The sequence below is a fragment of the Phyllopteryx taeniolatus genome, chromosome 5, assembly GCF_024500385.1.
Source record: "Phyllopteryx taeniolatus isolate TA_2022b chromosome 5, UOR_Ptae_1.2, whole genome shotgun sequence".
NCBI lineage: Eukaryota > Metazoa > Chordata > Actinopteri > Syngnathiformes > Syngnathidae > Phyllopteryx > Phyllopteryx taeniolatus.
This window is the reverse complement of record NC_084506.1, coordinates 21746733-21764984: the sequence shown is the minus strand read 5'-3', so window position 1 is coordinate 21764984 and position 18252 is coordinate 21746733. Positions and strand designations below refer to the sequence as shown.

General features: G+C 41.7%; 1 protein-coding gene and 1 long non-coding RNA gene across 5 annotated transcripts in view; one reads left to right on the top strand and one right to left on the bottom strand.

The window, feature by feature from the left end:
* The window catches only part of LOC133478113 (A disintegrin and metalloproteinase with thrombospondin motifs 20), a 125797-nt gene that overhangs the window by 19154 nt on the left and 88391 nt on the right, over positions 1-18252 (bottom strand). For both annotated transcript variants that reach the window (XM_061773735.1, XM_061773736.1), the window contains exons 27-28: positions 17350-17511; positions 12552-12728 (exon numbers count right to left, since the gene is read on the bottom strand). In XM_061773735.1, coding sequence (XP_061629719.1) covers positions 12552-12728; positions 17350-17511 — 339 coding nt within the window. The remainder of the gene's footprint in view (positions 1-12551; positions 12729-17349; positions 17512-18252) is intronic.
* On the top strand, positions 180-7965 carry LOC133478114 (uncharacterized). Of its 3 annotated transcripts, none has more exons than XR_009788581.1 (3): positions 180-580; positions 3151-5139; positions 5212-7965. It is a non-coding gene; the product is annotated as an uncharacterized LOC133478114 (long non-coding RNA). The 3 variants fall into 3 exon arrangements; XR_009788582.1 differs by having other exon boundaries at positions 190-580; positions 3151-3277; positions 4697-7965; XR_009788580.1 differs by having other exon boundaries at positions 3151-7965.

Here is an 18252-nt window from a genome sequence, read left to right as displayed (position 1 = left end):
GGAGTTGAATCGGTACTTTTGCCACCTCTGGTTTTAAGTACGCTTTCAAACAAACCGTTCTGTTAGTGTGGTTTAGTGGTTGACACTGCACACACATGCATCAAACACATTGTAATTACCGAGGCATTTTAAACACAGGGCGGACTCAGCTGACGCACAACATCAAAGCTGGCAGATTCACATACCGGCTGCACGCACAAAAAGATAACTCCCTCCAGCACCTCAAACGACTTTTTGTGGAAGGGGGATGTTGAGAGAAGAACAGGCCCCTCCTCGGTGGCGTAAAAGAAGGGAGGAAAAAGAAAATCGCAACCATACGGTTACACTCTCATGGCTGAACTTTATCTGCATTTTAATGGCGGGATGAGGAGGAGGAGGAGTGTGCGTGTGTGTTGGGGAGCGAGGGGGTAAAGACGGCTATACGTGCTCCTCCCTAGCGTCATATGTCAGCCATTTGTGCATCAGAGAACGCTGGCACAGTGCAGTGAAGTGTAGTGGACCGCTTCAACCTCTCAGACAAAAATGAGGGGAAACAGCGAAAAGAACAGCTGACAATTGGGACCCAAGAGCACCCCCTCAGGTAGGTCTCCCTTTCACTATTTTACTACTGAAATAATGTAACAACCAACCAGGCCGCTATGCTTGTACTATTGTAATTGTAATCTCAGTCTTAAATGTTGCTAATAATGTGTGAAAAGATTAACCCAAAAAATTGTGTCTCACATTGGAAACACTCTTGTGACCTTTTTTACCCTCCCACGTTGTCACGGCCATTAATTTCACAGGATTAGCCGTGACTGTGATTAATCTGCTGTAATCCGGGGGTGGGGAGAGGGGATTAAAGTGGAATCACTCATCCCCCGTGCATAAATGAGCGCAATAGCGGCCAAGGAAAACAAGCTACTCCCTGACATAACTGAGCGAGAAGCTCGGAATTATTTGGTTTAAGTATCTCCAGAGCAACATTCCACATTTTTACAGCAGATTAGTTAATTGAGTGCTAAACCAGACACACTTTGTTTAAAACGGGCCCGAGGAAAGTTAATCAAGAGAATAAAAATGGAGTTGTTACAGAGTAAATCAATACTTATAGCTGTCTTTTTTTTTTTTTGGGGGGGGGGGGGGATTTCTTTGTGCAGAGTTGACAACCTAAAGATAACCCTGCCCACTCGATTTCTGCCACCAAATAAGCCAATAGGATGCAAGGAAACTGTTTCACACCTGAGAGAAACTCGACGACAGGAAATATATGACACTAATCCCCTGGACTGCTAAATGTAATTTTTTTTCCCCCAATGAAACCAACTTAATACTTGTCTTAATGCATTTCTTGTAATTATTTATTAAAACATCACTTGCATGTTTTCAACACTGTTTGAGGCGGTGATTTTCTAGCTTTTAGCCACAAGATTTCAGTAAAATCGTGTACACTTTTGGCCAATTAAAACCTGACCCACCCAAAAAAAATTAATAACTTGAAAATAATTTAATATAGTAGAATATAGCTTTTTAAAATTAAATATGTACATAGATATTTTTATTTATTTATGTTCTTTACTAAACCTTTTCAGCACACCACCATTCAATTGTATTGTTCTTGCTGGTGTTTGTCTTTTTTGCTTATAAACGCAAAATTTGGCTGGAAACCCTATCTCTTTCTTCCATTTTGACAAAGTCGTGACAATTTTTTCTTCGAAAGACAGCTGACGGTGTTGTTTGAGCTGACCTTTTTATTGGAATTTGATTGCTTTCCTGCTTTGTAGACTAACAAATGGCTGTTTTTGGCTTGTTATAATTAGTCAGGGCTTTTAAGGGAGACCGCAGCCTAAAATGTGAGTGCCAAGGTTACATGTCAATCACACAGCTGGGTAATAGCGAACACATTTCCTAAAAATGGGTTAACCCCTTGGGCAATGTGCATGTTTAGACTAAGGGGGTAGGGCATCTAGTATCAGAATCTCATTGATGCCTTGTCAGGGACACCAGAGGGGAACCTCTGAAGTCGTACAAATCAGTACTTGTCAACCAAATCCTAGTTTGAATGCCGGCTACACACATGACGATTTGTAACATCTTAACCGATTTTTAAAACGTGAGAGATCTCCCACATAACTTGTACTCAGAATAACACCAACACAGCACACCACACTCAACCATGTTTCCACCGACCATTGTGGCTCTCTTCCGGCAAACCAGAGGCCTGTTGTAGTACCAAGATTGACCTATGAGAGGTAGCTTAGGCTAACCGTCACCTTATTTGCGGTGGCAAACGCTTCTCCTCGTCTTTATCGTGAATGACTCGTGAGACGTGTTATACAAAACCAACCAACAAAACCAGTTGCTCCTCTATTTGTGTCTGACAACAGTGCAAACTGCAGGTCGATTCCTGATCGGTTATCATTTCCTTTCACGCTAGTTGACCTCACGCATAAGGATTTGTTGTCGTAAATATTGAACACATTTAAGATTTACAATTGTTGGCTCATTTATATTAAAAGGGACAATTTGCAGTTAAAAACAGTCTGTATGACCTGACAGTAGAAAATTATTCATATTAAAATTATCTTTTGAAAAATCCCCAGTCTCTGGCCCCATCTAATGCCTCTAATTCAATTTTCATTATTATTTTACAACTGGTCACAGCAGGACAAGAACAGCCAATCAGAGAGTGTAGTGACAAGAGGCGTGACCGAATGGTCTGTCAATTATTTGCACGCCCACTGCGCACACGGAGGCTTTCTCTCAGCCTTACGCAGGGTAGACTATTATAGATTCTTGGCTGGATTATTTAATTCCGGTTGGCAAAACAAAAGTTAAAATGAAGGAATTGGACAGATGTCTACTCCAAATCAAGATTAAGCTATCCAATAGTGATGTCTGTCCTATACACGGACGACTCCATGGCTGAGCTAAGAAAACTACCACATACATACATAGTCTTATGTTTTATATGGCCTTTATATCATAGATTTTTACCTATTGCGGGTGGGTCTGGAACGTATCCCCCGCAATAAAGTGAGGTTCACTGTATTTGTGTAACATGCTTTCGAGGTTCCACTATATTTGGCTGATACTTCATCCCTGGCTTGTATTACTAATCAAACAGGAGGGCAAGTCAAACCACCCACGTATGTCTTTGTTTTCAACCAGTATCAGCACGTCTAAGCCTGATGAAGATAAAACACGACGGGGATGCGAGGGAGGACGATAAAGAGTCACAGGACATCCCGATCACGTTTGCAGGAAGTCAAAACAACACTCGGTGTGGGAGCAGCTGGTAAGAATGTTGTTACAGGAATGTCAAGAGGCATTGAGCTGTTATCCGGCCAAATGTGTTTGAAACAAAGTAGTGTGAAATCCTTACATAGTTGGACTTGGTATCAAGCTAAGCAGAGCTGAAATAAACAATTTTCTTCGCTTCATACACAAACGGCTGATGACTTTCAGATGTGCCAGTCACGTTTTGTCTTGATCAGGATCATTTAGACGGGTGGAAAAGATTTCCTGTCAACGTCCAATGCCGTTTCTGTCAAAACGTCAGCTAAAACCCAATGTCCTCTGTTTGACTATGATGTTGCCATCTCCAAATGAACAGCAGTGCGAGTATGCACATACAATTTCTTTTTAAGTCAACAGTACTCACAAAAGATATACCAGGCAGCCATAAGTCAAAGTGAAATGCCAAAACAGCACAGTTCCGGACTAAACATTCCACAGAGGGCTTCCCCCCCCCCTCCCGCCCCAAGGATATGCAACACAGATACGTAAATGAAAGAGCCTTGCACAAACAGCATATGTCTCGCATATATAAGAGCTTGGCGGTAATGTCACAAAGCGGTTGACCTTTGAGGTCGACAAAAAGCTGAACTACCTCTTCCTGCTAAGTATTAGCCAGCTGTGTTTCTACTCAGGCAGCAGTTCTTAGAAAACCAAGATCTCTACCCGCCGCTCTCAAAACACGGCCACAAACAAAGTGACGCAAGAGCGTGACAGCTTGCTTTTATGCCTGACATTCCTTTCTGGGCTTTGACCAGCCAAAATGTCTCCTTTTACACCACTGGAGGGATGTTTTCAGTCTTGTCTTAACTATAACTCTATTAAGCATACATACAAACTTTTTACTCTTGATTTTAAACTGAAGGCTGCTTTTTTGTGTTGCATATGAAAAAAACAGGGATGCTCCAGTTGACAAAAGTTTAGGTCCAAGGAAAAATGTCTAGACAAAGAGGGCTACAGAAGTCAGTGTACCAATTGTGTTAGTCCACATTAAACTCCATTCATATTCATATTCTTACAAGCAACAGATGCTTGCTAACTGTTAGGTCAATGTTGCCAATTGAAATTACGTGTGTCAAAAGGACAATAACCATGGCCAATTGAGTAAAATGGAAATCATGCATGTAGTTGCACTATAGTAGCTACTCCTTAATATCACACTTGAATATAAAGTTTTGAAACATCCCAAAAAACAAACAAAAAACAAAAAAACAACAACACGAACAAAAAGCCAATGTAAAGTAATCATGGCGAATTTGAAGTCTGTGGCTATTTGTTTTGCTATTGATGTTGCACTTTCTTTGAAAGAAAAGTTGTATTGTACACATTTAATCTTTAATTTATTGGATAATTTACTGCTAGCAGATTACATTTTATTATGTTTTATTTTAAATGTCATTAAATATATTCCTGTTTACAGAAAAAATGTTAAATTTCGTCCCAAATGTGAACTGAGACCTTTTAACCAAGGTACGTATCACACTATCATTTTTGGTGTCCCGTTACAGCCTTAGTTTCCATGTAGTAGTTCAGAACAATCTAGTCCAACTCCAAAACGTCCGTCTTGTTGAGAGCATGGACAGGCCTGAACAGGACCAGACTCTATGGAGTCTGAGGTGCTAGCTTCAAGAAGGGCTCCTGCGCGTTTAAAAGGCGCTGAGACGACGGACCTTGAGGAAAAGCAGACGTCCCGTACCCTTGGTCAAAGAGGAGCAGTGGACCCTCTTGTTCCATCAGGAACAACCTAACCGCTTCCAGACCTTCACGCACTGCCTCCTCTCATTTGTCATCTACGCTTGTGGCCTGAGATTGTCACTTATTTCCTTCTAACTAACTCTCTATACAACAATAAACAACAATCAAGTAAGCCTCATTACACATTGAGAGCCATGATTAACTGTGTAGTTTCAAATGCAATGTCTTTTGTCCTTTTAGGGCCACCATATGTTCCCTTCTGTCCGGCTACATGGAAACAAATGAGAATCTGCAGCCACATCACGTTTGTTGGTCGCATTGCACATCACTTTACACACATGCGTCATAAATGGAAAAATTACAACAAACAGAGAGGAAGCACATGGCAAAGTCCTCAGAATTTCGGTCTCCTTAGCCAAAGATTTCAGGCCACTGTGCTTTTAGGGGGGAAAAAAATCCATTTAATGGTTAGCACATCTGGCCCACTGTTCTGAAGTTCAGTGTTCAATATCTCAGCTCCTGTGTGGAGTTTGCATGTTCTCCCCTAAACCATACATGTTAGGGTAATTAAAGACCTAAATCAGGGGTTCTCCAACTGGGGGTCCCCGAGCTGTGGCTTGGGGATCCGCAAAACAATTTGCAATGAAGTAAAACAAACATAACAAACCAAATACTCCTCCCTACATTAACTTCGAGCCAATTAAAAGCTCTCATTATGATTGTGACGCATCATCATGTAAATGTAGCATCCTTGCATGAATAAAGTAATATTTTTTAAGAACAAAAGGCATTTTACAAGAATAAATTAAAAAATTTTTTTTGAGAACACACTTTTATCCAAGAACATGGAATATGGTCCCATTTTCAGAGAAAAGACCCCCGCCCCCAAAAAAATTTTTTAATTACTAATTCCCGTAACGCTTCGACTTTTTACTCTGACGAAATATTGTACGTCTTTGGATTAGATTAAAACTTTTGTTCTTGCAAAGATTAAAACTGTTTTTGTCTAAAAAATATGAATTTGTTATTCCTACATTACGACTTTTTCTTTTCTCGAAAGTAGGCAACTTGGTAATTGCTATTCTATTCTATTTTATTCCTTTTCTATTCAATTTTATTCCTTTTCCATTCTATTCTAGTCTATTCCATTCTAATGAGGACGTGCTATAGAAAATCGATGGCTATTGCTGCCAGATTGAAATGGAAGCCACTATAGGAAACAAGCAAGAGGATGCTGAGCAAGAAGGAAACATGAGCCTGATGATGTCACGGGCACTGGATTCAAGTGGGGTGTGTGTTAGAAAGAGTGTGTGTGTGTGACAGGTTTGAGGCACGTTCTACCCTCAGGCCAAAGTCAAGTATGTCAACGTTGTGCATGTGGATTTCATTTGGGATGAGTCCATCCATGGGAACGCACCTCACCAGGAAACGGTATGTTTTTATTAGAAGCCAGCAGCCCTTAAATGACTGAAATTGATCTTTTCCTGGCCAATTGATCCCACGTGGCCCCCCTACAGACACTGACGACTGCTTCCAAATTCGTTCACACTCACAACATTCTTCTTTTCTACTGTCTGTGTAATAAATATGCCAACTGTGTTGTGTCTTTTCTTTTGCACAAATGTGATTTAATGTGTGATGATAGGGGGAACAACAAGTATCCCCGAAGCAGTCACGCCCAATTAAGGTGATCAAAAAAAAATAAATCACTGCAAAAGTGTTGAAGTACAATCTACATAAACATATCCACCAAGTCCATCATTCATCCCCCAAAGGAGCAAAAAGAATTGCAGCTGACCGCTGTTCCATTTGAGTAACAACAGGTAACCACAGTGACAAGGACAAACAAGATTGCCATCACGCAAGGTAAGAATACATGAATATGATGCTATGATGAAGAAACAAGTGGCCTTCTTTAATAAAATAATGTGTTCAATGAGATTCTTCCCAGGAATCACTGTTTGTATGGTATGCACTGTTCTATAGCGTCTTTATTCAGATAAATATGCAATTTCTTTTTCCATTTGTACATACTATTGGATTATTAGTTGTCTTAGAGGTCTCCTCCACAAAACTATGATTATTATAATTCAATACGCACAGTACACGCATATATATATATATATATAGAGAGAGAGAGAGAGAGAGAGAGAGAGAGAGAGAGAGAGAGAGAGAGAGAGAGAGAGAGAGAGAGAGAGACGACACAGTGGACGACTGGTTAGCACATCTGCCTCACAGTTCTGAGGACCCGGGTTAAAATCCGCCCTCGCCTGTGTGGAGTTTGCATGCTCTCCCCGTGCCTGCGTGGGGTTTCTCCGGTACTCCGGTTTCCTCCCAAAAAAAACATGCATGGTAGGTTAATTGAAGACTATAAATTGCCCGTAGGTGTGAATGCGAATGGTTGTTTGTTTATATGTGCCCTGCGATTGGCTGGCGACCAGTTCAGAGGGTGTACCCCGCCTCTCGCCCAGAGTCAGCTGGGATAGGCTCCAGCACGGCCACAACCCTAGTGAGGATAAGTGGTATGGAAAATGGATATATATATATATATATATATATATACATATATATATACACATACATATACATTTGAATTTTTCAGTTTGTATGTGTATTATTTTACTATTTAATATTTTAGTTTAATAATACATTATAAAAAGTAATATGAATGAATTTATTATTATTATACCTTAAGATACAATATGAAATATTGACATGTACATATTTTTATTATTTAATATAAGCCATTAGCGTCAGTAGTAATAAACATTCAAATAGTTTATTATTTAATATCATTCATGATTTTTATTGCATAAAACAGCTGACACTGCACAAAATATATTTTTATTTTGTAATGGTTACAGGTATAGGACAGAATATTTTGTCTGTGTTTGTGAAAGTTATAGTAACCAATTAATTGTTAGCAATTATCGTTGGCATTATAATCATCTATTGTACATATTTTTACCAGCATAATAAAAAGTGTTTCAAATACTTCGTGTGTGGCCTTTAGATTTAATGTTCTCTTTTAATAATAAATCCTGTAAGCATGAGCCATATTTTGTGTGCATGGAGAAACAACACAAGCGTCACAGTTTGGGTTCTTTAATCAACTTTACAAAGGGGAAGGAGCTGACTGGAACATACAGTATATTTTTGTGTTTTTGTAATCCGTCTGAAATAAATAGCATCTTAGAACAATTAAGAAAAACATTGTAAAATACGCTGACTTTATGAATGTTATAAAGGAGCCATTTGTCTTGCGGCGACACGACGCGCATCTGCGGCGCGTCAATCCGAAATAAGCGCTGCAAACTTCTCCCCGTTGCCAAGATTCGCATCGTATTTTATGGCAGCTCGCGATTTGTTTGTTGTAAAGCGGCACGTCACAGCGCTGGATTCACGATGCACCTCTATGGGGACGTAAATAAGAGCACGCACACAAAAATAGAAATCCAGACACAAGCAATAAAAGCTTTAAGTGTCCCTTGTTTAACATTTTTATTATGAGCTGCTGCTTAAAATGATGCAGTGTTGCTTGATTCGGATATTGTTTCAAATCCATTAGTTTCTTAGTCAGAACAAATCATCGCTGAAAGTTTGGTTGAACCGGATGATGACAATTGCTTCCAACAAAGCCTGGAAATAACAACTCAATGCACTACTGACTACAGCAACCTCAGACTTCTTGTGTCAGGTAGCCTCAATTGACAAAATTCCACCTTTGACGAAAAATGAAATGACATGTAATGCAATGTTTAGGATTTAAGAGTCGAGTGAGAGAGCGAGTATTAGGGCCACACTGAAAAGAGGGGGGGAAAAAGGCAAATTTGAACAGAAAACCGTTTTATATAAATGTTTTTAAAAAGACAGAATTAAAAACATTATTAAAGTGAAATTGCAAAAAATGAAGGCTGTGTCGCTCTTTGGTGACACAGTTTATTAATTTAAAAAACTCAGGAAGAACAAGAATTTTTTTTGTTGTCAGAATAAAAAGAAAAATCTCATTACATACATACATATACCGGTATACATTTTTCTCGTTAAATGCTTTATTTTGAATGAAATCAAAATGTGACTTTTTTGTAATTAAAACTTTATTCTCAAACTTGTTTTTTCTCGCGAATAACTGTTTATTTCTCATGAAATACCAGGAATTGTTATTTTATTCTGGCAATTTTTTATCTTCATTCTAATAAAATTGTGCCCTTTTCCGACTGGATTCCAACTTTTCTTGTAATACTCAAACCTTATTCTCCTATTTATTATTACTTTATTATTGTAAAACAGTCCCTTTATTGTCTTAAGAACATCCATCCATCCATTTTCTGAGCCGCTTATCCTCACTAGGGTCGCGGGCGTGCTGGAGCTTTCCCAGCTGTCATCGGGCAGGAGGCGGGGTACACCCTGAACTGGTTGCCAGCCAATCACAGGGCACATACAAACAGACAACCATTCGCACTCACAGTCACACCTACGGGCAATTTAGAGTCTCCAATTTATGCATGTTTTTGGGATGTGGGAGGAAACCGGAGTGCCCGGAGAAAACCCACGCAGGCACGGGGAGAACATGCAAACTCCACACAGTCGGGGCCGGGGATTGAGCCCGGGTCCTCAAAACTGTGAGGCTGACGCCCACCGTGCCGCCCATCTTAAGAACATTATTTTATTATTTACATATAATTATACACTTTAGTCTCATAAAACTGAAAATGTATTGTCGTAAAATGCAACTTTATTATCATAATATTATGATTTTATTCAAGTAAATTTTTGACTTTATTCTTGAACAGTTGTGCCTTTCTCTCATAAAAGTATTACTTTGGTCTCTTAAAAAAACTGTCTTGTAAAAATTACTTTTTCCCCCCATGAATACAACTTTATTCTAGTCATATTAAGACCTTATTCTCGTGATGTTACTATTATATTCTTGTGATTTTTCAATTTTATCGTTGGTATTATTTTTGGAGAGCTGAAACTTTTGATCATAAAATTACAATCTTTAACCCTCTCCAAGTAACTAATTTATTTTGCTAAAATTATTTGCAAAATTTTAAATGTTTTTTTTTGTAATTTCAGCTTGATTTTCGTAGGGCTCTATTTTCGGAAACTAGTGCAAGTCCAGCACTGCTCTCTGTGTTACTGTGCGAGGAGGCGGGTTCGATCGGGTGTTTGTAATTTCGTAGCCGAGCGCAGGCTGCGTATTTCAAAAAGGGTCTGTCTGAGCCCTATGGGTGTGAAAAAAGCAGACTATTCGCTGCCAATCAAAGCGCCTTCTTTCATTGATTCCCTTTAAGTGAGGCGCAATGATGGTCTCGCGTAGAGTCTCCCGAACCGCCATAGCAATGTGCCGGCCAATACGTAGTATGGCTTAGAAAATTTAATAATGATGATAACAATAATGAGTTCAATTAATTGATTTCTACAATGATTAACAGGGTTGGATGCCTACTGTTGAAATAAATCTGTCATCCACCAGACGTCATGCAGGGCTGTCACTATCGAATCTTTTTCGAATCGATTCTACTATTGATTATTAATTAAATAAAAACATATTATTGCCTTTTTTTTTTACAACTATCATGCATTCTATTTTCATTCTTGAGGGATAGACTTCTATCCTTAAACTTTATATGTTGTATGATATAAATTCTGTGTACAAAATTGGAGACAACAAAATGCTGAATGCTAAATGGTTAGCAATCACTATTAGCATTATTGCGCTAGTAATTACCATTTTAGATTCAAAAAAACAGTAACTAACATTCAGCTCACTCATACATCATGGTATATGTAGATTACACATGTAACGATGTCTTAAAAAATCACTTACAAACGCTCCTCTGTCATTTTTGACAAAGTTTATCACTGGCCCAACACTGCATCCGTCTGCATTAAATGTCTGTGTGAAACATTCGTTACGGCAGCGCAGACAGAAATTTTGCGTAAACCTATTTTTTAAGTCGACTTAGCCGAATTATGAGATGTTTTTTCCCAGCCCTACTTGCGTGTCAGTGTGCATGCATGTACAGCGATCAGAGTCACCAAAATTGCGTTACCTCCCCTACGCCAAAACCTAGGCCTGGTATGAGAAGGCATAGGTTTAGACGGACTTTCTGACACCAAAATCTAACTCGGCCAAGCGCATCTCCCAAGGAACACCCTCACAACGAGTTTTGCGCTAGCACGATAATCAAGATGCGGCACTAAAAATAGAGCCCTCAGTCACCAAATTGTCACATGCGCGGGGCAGATGCCAAAGGACAAATTCGCCATCTTGGCGCAGACCGGTCTGTCAAATTGGCAAACACGCCAGCGAGCCTTGTGCTTGCACAAAAATCAAGATGCGCCACCATTTGTGCTCTGGCCAAGTTGCCTCTACAAATATAGCGCCCGTAGTATTTTTTTCACCTTTCCATGATGGCCCTAAAACTCTAAGTAACAAGAGTACAGGAATAAAACAGGTACTGTATTTGACCATTGAGACAACCTACTACGGTCATTTAGTGTTGGATATCGTTCAAAACCAGTCTGGTTCTTATCTATGTCTTGTATTGAGAATTTAAGTGTTTTAAGCAGGATTAAAATAATTAAAGTTGCAACATTTATTATTAGCTACTGTAGACAAATACATATTTGTTTATGCATGGGAAAAAAATCCTTCAGAAATAAAAATGAAAAAATAAATTGTCAAAAATAGAAAAAAAAAACAGATAACAGGGAGGATGTGTGTGCTGACACCCAATAAAAAGTTTTAAAATGATTTACTGTATGTTGGTCTAATTTTTTTTTCTTTTGCAAAAACAGACTTTTTATCTCCACTGTACTGAGTTTATTGAAAATTCTTGGCCACTTCCTCCCTAAAAAATTATCATTCATATTTTAGCATTCATTTTTCATTCTATGGTGTGAATATTACCTTTGAAATGTACTGACTGTCATGGATGACGTAAAAAAAATAAAATAAAAATAAAAAAATAATAAATGAAAATATTTTCCACTGTACAATACTGTATTTCTGTTGAAGAGATACAAGAGGTCTGATAAAGAGCACCGGCAAACTTTTTTTTTTTTTTTAAAATAATCAGTAACGAAAAATAAGCCACTTGGGAAAAACAAAACAAACATTCCTGTACAAAGATACATATACAAAATACCATAGCAGCCATTTGTCGCTGTTCGATAAAAGCCATAATATTAACTCTTATACACAAATATACACTTGTGTACTCAGGATACATGGTGGTGAAGGCAGCGAGAACAGCATACGTATAATATTACTGTATGTCTTGAGTGTAAAAAATGAGATCCATGTGTTTGTAATGAACACCTAAGAGAAGCACCATTGTGTCTTTGTGTGTTTTAGCTCTATTGTTTCTCCATTCTAATCAGCACCATGTCACTGCAGGGCCCCGACCGGGTGGGCCGGGGCCAGCGCACGTCAACCAGCGCACACGTGATAACCGGCACTCAGTTGAGTCTCCCGCAGCATTAGACTAAATACACATCAGGCTTATTTGCGGTGACGCACCAACGGCCGAAAAGGGTGATAAGCGTCAGGGAAGGGAACGCTATCGTACCGGCTTCCATGGTCTGCGGTGCCAGGAGGCGGAGCCTACGCAGGGCTGCAGGTTGCACTGCTCCATGTCCAGCGGCTTGTCCAGGATGTCGCAGTTGTAGTCATTGAGTTGTTCGCCGCTGGGCCTCTGGCACACCACCAGACGAGTTCGCCTTCCTCCTCCGCAGCTCTGAGTGCACTAAGGGAAGCCAGCAAAATGCACTTTAGGGATATACTGTAGGGCCCCCCCAAAAAAAAACACATTGTTGACGTCCTTTTTATTAGGAAAAATAGCACTCTACAGAATTGTGCTTTATAAGTAGAGGCCTTTTAACAATTCCTAAAATAAGAAGAAAAACACATGGTGAGGCAGCTTTTAATCATTGCGGTCCTCGCCTGTGGAACAGCCAACCTGAAGACCTGAGAGAAGCTGAGAGACGCTTAAGACATTTCATTTTTAGCCTAGCTATCAATTAAACTTTTAGGTTATAGTAGATTCTAATTTGTCTTGCATATTTATTGATTTTGACGTCATATTCTCATGTATTTCTTTTTTAAATCTGTTTTTGTTTGATTCTATTGTAGCTTGTTTAGTCTCAGTGTCAAATTTTCTAATCGCTTTTATTTACTTTATAGTGGTATTTCCTCACTACAAAGAGCTGATAGTAAGATAGTGCTTCTTTATTTTACTTATTCAGTTCTTTTCATTCCCATACATTTAAGCGTTCTGCGGGTGTGTAAATGCCCATATACAATAATGTGTGTGCATGCGTGTGTATGCTTTGAACAACATTTGTTCTCTTGTTCCTTTTTCTATTATGTACAGCACTTTGTGCTGTATTTCATATGCATGAAATTTACAGTCATAACATAATCAAATGGAGAAGAGTAAAGAATGAAACAGTTTGTGTGCCAAGATGTCATGCATACATTGTGAGGCTCCTTCTAGTGTGTGTGCCTTGGCCACCTGGGGGTAGTATAATAAGGCATATGTATACTGTATACACGAAGAATATATGTCATGTCACAATTGCTCAGTAAGCTGCAGTAATTTTGTCTTCTAAGATGATAATAAATATATGCCCGTGAGTATTGCTATATTGTCTGTCTACATGTGTTGTTACACTCTTTGTGTTCAAATATCATCCATCCATCCATTTTCTACCGCTTATCCGAGCTCGGGTCGTAGGGGCAGTAGCTTTATCAGGGATGCCCAGACTTCCCTCTCCCCAGCCACTTCATCCAGCTCTTCCGGGGGGATCCCGGGGCGTTCCCAGGCCAGCTGAAGGACGTAGTCTCTCCAGCGTATCCTGGGTCGTCCCCGGGGTCTCCTCCCGGTGGGACGTGCCCGGAACACCTCACCGGGGAGGCGTCCGGGAGGCATCCGAATCAGATGCCCCAGCCACCTCATCTGGCTCCTCTCGATGTGAAGGAGCAGCGGCTCTACTCTGAGATCCTCCCGGATGACCGAGCTTCTCACCCTATCTCTAAGGGAGAGCCCGGACACCCTGCGGAGGAAACTCATTTCGGTCACCCACAGCTCGTGACCATAGGTGAGGGTAGGAACGTAGATTGACCGGTAAATCGAGAGCTTTGTCTTTCGGCTTAGCTCCTTCTTCACCACAACGGATCGATACAAAGTCCGCATCACTGCAGACGCTGCACCAATCCGCCTGTCAATCTCCCGTTCCATTCTTCGTCCGGAAGTCTTTCTCCATGGCCTCACCAAACTCCACCCATGCCCGAGTTTTTGCTTCAAAGCTGCTTTCCGCTTGGCCAGCCGGTACCCATCAGCTGCCTTAGGAGTCCCACATGCTAAAAAGGCCCGATAGGACTCCTTCAGCTTTACGGCATCCCTCACAGTTGGTGTCCACCAACGGGTTTGGGGATTGCCGCCATGACAGGCACCGACCACCTTACGGCCACAGCTCCGGTCGGCCGCCTCAGCAATGGAGGCGCGGAACATGGTCCACTCGGACTCGATGTCCCCCGCCTCCCCCGGAGCATGAGCAAAGTTCTGTCGGAGGTGGGAGTTGAAACTCCTTCTGACAGGGGATTCCGCCAGACGTTCCCAGCAGACCCTCACAATACGTTTGGGCCTGCCACGTCGGACCGGCATCTTCCCCCACCATCGGAGCCAACTCACCACCAGGTGGTGATCAGTTGACAGCTCCGCCCCTCTCTTTACCCGAGTGTCCAAGACATGCGGCCGCAAGTCTGATGACACGACCACAAAGTCGATCATCGAACTGCGACCTAGGGTATCCGTGTGGACACCCTTATGCTTGAACATGGTGTTCGTTATGGACAATCCGTGGCGAGCACAGAAGTCCAATAACAGAACACCGCTCGGGTTCTGATCGGGGGGGCCGTTCCTCCCAATCACGCCCTTCCAGGTCTCACTGTCATTGCTCACGTGAGCATTGAAGTCCCCCAGCAGAACAATGGAGTCCCCAGCGGGAGCGCTCTCCAGCACCCCGTCCAAGGACTCCAAAAAGGGTGGGTACTCTTAACTGCTGTTTGGTGCATAGGCACAAACAACAGTCAGGACCCGTCCCCCCACCTGAAGGCAGAGGGAGGCTACCCTCTCGTCCACCAGGGTGAACCCCAACGTACAGGCGCCGAGCCGGGGAGCAATAAGTATACCCACACCTGCTCGGCGCCTCTCACCGTGGGCAACTCCAGAGTGGAAGAGAGTCCAACCCCTCTCGAGAGGACTGGTACCAGAGCCCAAGCTGTGCGTGGAGGCGAGTCCGACTATATCTAGTCGGAACTTCTCGACCTCACACACCAGCTCGGGCTCCTTCCCTGCCAGAGAGGTGACATTCCACGTCCCTAGAGCCAGCTTCTGTAGCCGGGGATCGGATCGCCAAGGTCCCCGCCTTCGGCCACCGCCATCGGCCACCGCCCAGCTCGCACTGCACCTGACCCCTATGGCCCCTCCCACAGGTGGTGAGCCCATGGGAAGGGGGACCCACGTTACCCTTTCAAGCTGTGCCCGGGCGGGCCCCATGGGTGCAGGCCCGGCCACCAGGCACTCGCCTTCGAGCCCCACCTCCGGGCCTGGCTCCAGAGGGGGGCCCCGGTGACCCGCGTCCGGGCAAGGGAAACCAGAATCCATTTATTGTACTCGTTAAAGAGGTTTTTGGATCCGTGCTTTGTCTGGTCCCTCACCTAGGACCTGTTTGTCATGGGTGACCCTGCCAGGGGCATAAAGCCCCAGACAACGTAGCACAATTTTGCATTGTGTGAAAGCATAAAACTAGCAGACTTTTGTCCTACTTATGTGGTGTTTGGTTAAATACACAAAGTGTAATTTTTTCATGTCTAGTATTCCAGTAAATGTCCAATGTATAAAAAAACATAATACAACATAATAAAAGAGAATGCAAAGAAATAAATGAGCATTATAAAGTCTCATTAAGCCAAAAGTCACACAAACACACTGTAGGTATTATTTGTAGGCTTTACATGATCAGGATTTTTGGGGCTGATCACCGATCATCAAGTTTAAAAAAAACGATAACCGATCACAAGATGGAGCAATGTGTCCATTTACATGACTTGTTCATTTATTGTATATACTTGTGTACTGTATACTATCTTAAAATTATTCTCTTGCATTTTAGACAAAAGTTAAAACATCAATGACCTCTCGGCATTCAAGGATTGGCCACTGACCTAAGATTAGGTCAAATCAACATTACAGAAATAATGGGTGCCAACTTACTGTAATTAAATTACTTTATTGCAATTAAATTATTTAAACAAATACTGTTAATGACATGCTTACTCTAACTTTCTCACTGTCCCGGCTATATGGACGGGTGTTGTCCAGAGTTTGCAACTGTTTAGGTTTTCCTTTTTTTCTCTCCCACACTGCGTTGCTTGAATGCGGCATGCTCCTCCTTGTGTACATTCTTCAGGTACCCGATCAAATTTGTTGTGTTGAAGCATTTAAATGACGTACCCCACGATGTACTTCAGTTGTACACAGACTGTAAATAACTTATGTGTTGATTGTCTGAGACGCAGCGTATTTTTTACTGACAAGATTGAAAACAACTTTATTGCCCGTCAGATAGTTACAGTACTACGCCACAAGACACGTGACAAGGCTAAAAATAAACTAGCTTTTGCCTAAATGCCTTTTGCGGAGCCGATCACTTGCGTCACTGATCGGATCGGCGAATTGTGACATGAAAGCCGATCGGCCGATCAGCAAAAAATGCTAATTATCGGCCAATACCGATCAAACAGATCAAATCGCTGTAAAGTCTAATTATTTGTGTGTTGATGTGTGCCTTTAAGGGGCGTGGCTTAGTGAGTGCCATCAGGAGCTGGAGCCAGTCGGGATGGCCGGCTATGTCAGTGTGAGGGTCTTTTACTTGTTCCTCGCGAGTGTTCTCATTTCACATTTACTGTATGTCTGCCTGTTTGTCCTGTTCAATAAACGTCTTAAAGTGGATGGGCGACTGTGGATCTCCTTGCCCACATGCAAGGGCATGAGAGTGCCTTAATTTCTCCATTTTTTTAATGTGCAAATTCGGGCCGATTGTTGGTGTGTGTGGACTTCTAAACACACCGAATGTAAGAAAGCACCCTGTTTGTTGTAAACAGATCTGATTCAAATCAATAGATTGACCCTCAGTCTTGTGCAAAACTCGATCCATGATATGCTTTTAAATCAGGATCTGGTGAACTCCCATGTTGGTGTGACACAACAGAGACACAATAGAGGATAAGGATGGAACAGCGGTGTGGAGAGTGTAGTAAGGTTCAGTGAAACAAAACAAAAACAACCAAAAAGATAAGCTCACCTCTCCCCAGACGCCGTAGTTCCACAGAGGACACGGCCCCGAGTTGCAGCTCTTGGACTCGGCCGGCTTAACCCTCTCGTCGCAGTAGCTGTTGCTGTGGCCGTCGGCGTTCTGGCAGACCACCACTCGCCTCTGAAAGCCCCCAGCACAGGTGCTGGAACACTGAGGAGCACACGGCAGGTGACGCACACGCGTAATTAATATACCAACATGCACAGCCAGGGAATGAGTCATCAAAATGTATTCTGTTATGCCAGGGATGATTAATATTTATATTTAGTGCCAGTAAACTATTTATGTATATATCATTTTGTGTGTCTCATGCATAAGCACGTGTTGTTTTGGACTGCATTACATTGAGAAACGATTCCAAATGTTTGACCACGGATGTTAAAGAGCGAGTGAGCATGAACAGAAGTTTTTACTCAGCGCCATCATCGGTGATATTTCAGAGTGGAGGGTTAGGTGGGGAAAATGTGGAAAAAATCAGCATCAAGATGAATTAAAAGCAGTACAAATTCCCTGACACAAACATACAGAGAGACATTAGGAAGGAAAAAGTGAAATTATTTTTAGCTCAGGCTTCCCCTACAGGGGATAGATTCTATTCAACAGGAGACTGTGGGTAACAAGAAAGCAGAGCACTGCAGCAAAGTGGAGACTGTGGAGAATAATACAGCAGCGTCAAGATCGAAGGGACAGCAACAGGGTTAGGTTATGATTGCATGGCTGGTTTTTGGGGGGTATTTGGGATTTTTTTTGAGACTGAGAGCAGTAAAAAATGAAGCACTGCATCAATGTGGGGACTGTGGAGTATCATGCAACAGTGCCCAAAGCTAAGGCACAGTCACAGGAGAAGCTAACATTAGGATATTTATGATAATTTTTGTTATTTCGGATTTT